This window comes from Gossypium arboreum, chromosome 9 (genome assembly GCF_025698485.1).
Source record: "Gossypium arboreum isolate Shixiya-1 chromosome 9, ASM2569848v2, whole genome shotgun sequence".
NCBI classification, from domain to species: Eukaryota; Viridiplantae; Streptophyta; class Magnoliopsida; order Malvales; family Malvaceae; genus Gossypium; species Gossypium arboreum.
Window position 1 is genome coordinate 71820618 of NC_069078.1, and position 5574 is coordinate 71826191.

General features: G+C 31.8%; 1 protein-coding gene across 2 annotated transcripts; it reads right to left on the reverse strand.

Annotated features, from left to right (window-relative positions):
- Positions 1 to 989: 989 nt before the first annotated feature.
- Positions 990 to 4746, reverse strand: LOC108454897 (uncharacterized). 2 transcript variants are annotated; one of them, XM_017753510.2, is made up of 10 exons: positions 4498 to 4746; positions 4341 to 4371; positions 4093 to 4241; positions 3748 to 3839; positions 3598 to 3605; positions 3427 to 3498; positions 3038 to 3205; positions 2577 to 2672; positions 1829 to 1951; positions 990 to 1408 (listed from the first exon to the last, which is right to left on the reverse strand). In XM_017753510.2, the coding sequence occupies exons 1-10, from the start codon at positions 4515 to 4517 to the stop codon at positions 1310 to 1312; spliced, it is 858 nt and encodes a 285-aa protein (XP_017608999.1). In that variant the 5' UTR covers positions 4518 to 4746; the 3' UTR covers positions 990 to 1309. The 2 variants fall into 2 exon arrangements, with proteins under 2 accessions (XP_017608999.1, XP_052875231.1); XM_053019271.1 differs by lacking the exon at positions 4498 to 4746 and having other exon boundaries at positions 990 to 1222; positions 1334 to 1408; positions 3598 to 3839; positions 4341 to 4491.
- Between the last annotated feature and the right edge of the window lie 828 nt (positions 4747 to 5574).

Here is a 5574-nt window from a genome sequence, read left to right on the forward strand (position 1 = left end):
TTTTGATGAATTTATTTCTATTTTTGAATATTTTATAAATTTTAAATTATTTATTAACTTGACATATAAGACAAATTGTATCATGTCCATACGAAATATACGTGAACTATCATGTAAGTTACTTCAACATTGATAAAAAATTAATTTTAAGCAGACTAGAAGTGACTTGATTAAGAAATTAGAGTACGGTTATTGTTGAAAGTGATTGCATGAATGTTATTGAGATGACATTGGAAAATTTTGTATATACTCCTTCGATGGCCATCGTACAAAGGATTAATGAGGTTAGTAGGCAATTACAAGAAGTTAAGTTTCAATTTGTTTCGAGAGAATGTAATACGATAGCAAATTGGTTTGCTAAATCAAGCTCAATTGATGATGTTGAACTTACTATTTTTGAGTTTTCTAGCTTTTCTGTTTAGGAAATTGTTGTTAAAGATAAACTTGAAGCATAACATGTAAAAGTTATTTGATCTAAAAGCAGTTGATTGCCTTCTTTCAGACAAAAAAAAAAAAAAAAAGTCAAAATTTTAGTTATAAAAATAAGATTTGACTCTTTTAATATATTAATGACTAAATTTAACTAAAAAATAAAAATCAAATTAAACAAAAAAATGTATAACATGAAGGATAAATTTATATAAATAAGATAGTTGTCAAATTTATGGTCAAATGTTGCTTTATCTAAAAAATTTAACATGGTTAAACCAAAATTAAAATAACCATTTAATATTAAATGTGATTTTGATATTAACTTAGTATTAAATATAATAATTAATTATAAAAAAATCTATTAATCTTAAAGGAAAGGCAATTGATTTCTAACTAAAAGTTAAAAGTCCAAATCTTATTACTAATAAAAAATAAAAATTCTAAGTTAAAATCCAACTTTATTTTTTCTTTTTTTTTTATCGGTTAAATTGTTTATTTACCAAATTCATTGGAGTAGAAGTAACATTGTTTCACAGCTAATGTATGGTCAGAATTAATTTAAGTAAAAGTTTCAAAAGTCTTTTATAATCAATATTAACATATTACATGATACAACTCTATACTAAACATACAATATGAATGTAAAAAAAAAAGAATACATATTTCTGCTAAAATCCAATGTAAATCTCTTTGTAAACAAAGACAAATTAAATAATAGGGTGATTATAAATGTATAAACCCCAGTCAGTTTTGTGTGTTTCGATTTGTTTGCACTTTAATCTTTGTCAATCTGTGGTTGTAAGGAATAAGCCAAATAGAACTTGGTTGATGCCAACATTATATCATCAGCAAAATAACAAACCATTCTGATTCGAAATCATGTATGGACAACTTGCTGTACCTGTCTTTCACTGCTATGAGTAAACCTTTGCTCACAATCCGCGGCATCTGTCAGCAAAACCGGCTTGCTAATTTTCTGTTAATGCAAAGGATATCAGTTAATCCAATGGATGAAACTTGAAATGAAACATATGCACAGAAAGCTAAAATGGTTGGAAATTAAAAGGGGAGAATATGTAGGAAATCTTCTTTGTATTGACAGATAGAAACATTATTCAGGTATATTTCTTACAATAATGGTTTCTGGAAATGATAAGAAATGACACCCCAAAAACATTGAAGGGGCCATCCTAGATTCAGATTACAACCGACAAGATAATGAACCTATAAAATGAGACTACTGAGAACGTGGAGCTCTAAAGTTTATCTTATCCTGCTGTTCACTTTCTCAACATGTGCATGAATGAATGCACATGTTTGACGATGCAAAGCAAATTACTTTTTATTATTTATAAAACTTCCATCATTAAGCACCAGAAAACAGAGGAGTCTTTACCTCATTTAATAAGCTATCACCTTGTTGTTCAAGTTCGCGTATTTGTTGCATTGTCAGCCCAAACCATTCATCAATCCAACCAAAACAGTTCCGGTGACTTTCAATAAAAAGTGCCCTTTCACCCTATACAACAGAAAAATAACGTTATATAAACAAGTATTTGAGGGTGTCTGTGTGTATTTTGAGGTGGGGAGGGGGAAGTCACAACTCATTTAATATTGAGAATATTGTGCAAATTAAGGCCTCATTTCATGTCATGCTTAGGGACCCAAATGCAAACACATCTTTCAATGTAAAGCCGTGCCTGCAACTTTTACAAGTCCTTTATTTCAAGGATCACCCATTGTTGACCTAATTTATTTTCATCTTAAACCTAGAAGAGTGATGGCAAGTAATGGCACTTTTCCAGGCATTGAAATATAAAGGAAAGATATGCATTCAATGTTCAGTCCTGCAATAATGCATGCTTAATGCAACCAGAGATTAGATGAAAATTTTTAGTCCCCTGCCTCCTGTTTCCAACAGTTCAGTTTTCTTATATGGTTTTGTGGCAAAATGATAAACTAGGGTCACATGATTACATCCCAAATATATGAACCCTCAAAATTAGGATCACATTGTGAAATGCACCATTTATAGTTGCTTTTGTCAAGAGTATTATTCATGGTATCTACAAGGCATCTGACCTTCACCACAGAGTCTATAGTTTAAAGTTAACATTGAAAATTTGAAGCCTATGAAATCTTACCGCTAGCAAAGCTTGTTCAAGTCGATAACCAAAACCCCAATAAGGTGCATCTATTGTCACCAATTTATATGCCGTCATTACTGGACGGCAATTATCCTGCAAATATGAATATCACATGTAATCACTGAAACTAAATTTGGTTGAAGATTTAATAGATATCACAAGAAAGATGCAGTCAGTTAGATCCATTATATACAACCCTAAGAAATACCACATGAATACTATTCATAGTTACAAGGAAGGGAAAGAAGAATGAGGGGTTTGGGGCAAACACAAATTCCCTAAAGTGATAATTGGATTTAGAGAAATGCTATGATTCAGCATTGAAGCAAATGACATGGCTATAAGCTTACAGCAAGAAGCATTACTAATTGTAAGTGCAGAGATGCCTTGAGTAGCTTTATCCATATATGTATGTAATCACGTGATTGACTGAAAGGAGAAGGGGGTAATGTCCGAACCTGCCATCCATCCAAAAGCGGACCACGGCCAGATTTTGTGGATTTGAACTTCGGAAAGTCAAAACTGCTACTTCCGATAGCATAACTCCAATAATCTGTTTCAGCTGAAGCAATATCAATGATTTCTACCTGTCTAGCGGCCAGTTGTTCTTCATTTAAACCATGCACCTATTTGTAAACCTCATAGTTAAGAGATGAAAAAAGAAAAGAAGTTGACAAAAAAGAATAATAGGATGCAATGCAGCTTCCCTTCAAATTGACACTTTCAAAACATTTCAAGTTACTAATGTCAAGGCCAAAAATTAGATTTTAGGGTAGAGAGAAAAATAATAATAAAACAGAACAAATTTATGAAAAAGCTAATTAAGAAGACTGTCAAAGAAACTCACATTTTCCGATGTGCCATTGTCTGCCCTATGGACAGTCTCAATTGTGAGAGAGAACTTGGTAAAGTATGGGCACTGCAACAATTCAAGACTTATGAGGGCATACAATCAAAGGAAATCAAGGCATTTGTCATAAACGTCCTTAAAAATGTTAGAAGAAAACAAAATAGTTACCTTGATCACTGAGAAATGTAAGACCCATTCCGTAAACAACAGAAGAAAGATAAATGTTAATACAACTTGCACCAATAAAATCAAGCAAAGACAAAAAAAAAAAAAAAAAAAAAAGGGGAAAAAGGATTGAGCGTAATGGACATTGCAAACCTGTTTTACATCTTGGGTATGCATTCCATGCTTCCTCTTGCATTACAAGAGCATCTTTCGGTGCAATAGTTGTAAGCCAAGCAGGTGCTTTGCTGCAAAAGTTAGTACAAAAATAAGAAACAAAAAAGAAAACAACAAAAACCAGTGTTCCATCTCCATGAATACACATGCATATATGCACAAATACATAGAGAGTCTAGAGCAACACTAGAGAATTAAGGAATCTATATTTTCACCGCTAGTTATAAAGAATTACTTCAATTAGCAATATATTGGATCATCTTGAAGTATAAAGGCGAAAATTCAGTATCCCTAATCAGGCTACAGGATGAAGTAAAGAGTCACCTTTGTAAACGATACACTTTAGAAGTGTATTGACCTTTACCAAATACATCATCTTGAAAACGCTTGTTCTCCAAGACTTCAACACCTTCATCCCCATTTGTACTCTGCTGCTGCATCTTCATTACCATGTACATTTGAGCTACCTGATACTGCAAAATCAAACATGGTCAGGAAACAAATAAAGGAACCCAAAGAATTCAATACCTTCATTGAATAATAAGTTTTGAAACTTTTTAGCTAAGGCTTACCTCTTCCAAAGACATAGGCATGACAATTCGACTTCAGGTTGTTCCCATAGGGAAAAAAGGAACAGTTAAGGAAAACGAAAAACCAAAACTTTAATTAAAAAAGTACCCAGACAAATTTAAAAAAAAAAAAAGAAACCCATGTTAGATAAAAGGATACAATTCCTTGAGTTGAACCATGTCTCTTGAATTACCAATCAAACTCCTAGGGAAAATTGCAGGAAAACTCAGAAATGAAATAAAAAAAAGAAGAAGGGAAAAACTACTGTGTTTTTGGGAAAACAAAGAGATGCGCAAGGAAGAGAATTAGATAAGAGAAGATTCAGAGTTCGGGTTGAAATGAAAATTAAATTGTGATGGCTTCGAGAATAAATTCGAAGAATGGCCAGCCAAGCCAATTATAACATGTAAAGTCAAATTACGCTTTGGAGTTGTCTTCTTATTTTCTTCTTTCAAAGGGATAAACTAACATTTGGTCCCTAAATTTGTCAACTATTTTCAACTTGATCCTGGAACTTGAGAGTTTGTCTTTGATTCTTAAAACTTGAATTCCTTTAATGTGTGTTGACATGACATTAATTTGATCTTGAAGTTGAACTATCTAAAATAATTTAAAGATTATAATGATAAAATTAAGATATTATAAACTTAATAGGTTTATAAGTTTTAATTTTTATTTATTTTATCAATTCGATCATTTTATAGTTGAAATTATTACTTCAGTTTCATAATATTATTAGTTAAAAAGCTAACATGTCATTTTCATTGGCATTTAAAATTTTTCATTAATATAAGATAATTAAAAAGAAAAAAGAAAAAGAAAGACAGAGTAATAAATAAATATGGTTTGTTACAAGGGGGAATAGCAGAATTTTCCCTTTATTTTTGTATTTATTTGTTTTGGGGTTGTTCCGGAGCGACGTCGGATTTTTGGAGGAAAGAGGAAAGGGAATTACAACGTGGACGGCGATCATTGACCATCATTTTTAATGGCCTGGAGTGGGTTGGTCGGCTTTGACTGGCCAACCCGGTCGACCATGCTTAAAACACAAACCTTAGACGTTCGCTCGCACAAGCTTTAGGGGTTACACTTCTTCTGCCTTCATTTTTTTCTTATTTATTTTAAATTAAAATTTATTATAATGCAAAAGGGATAATGTCATCTTTGCCCCTCAACTTTATCAAATCTTCTAATATAGTACCTTTACTTTGAAAACTCTATTTTGGTACTAGGTAC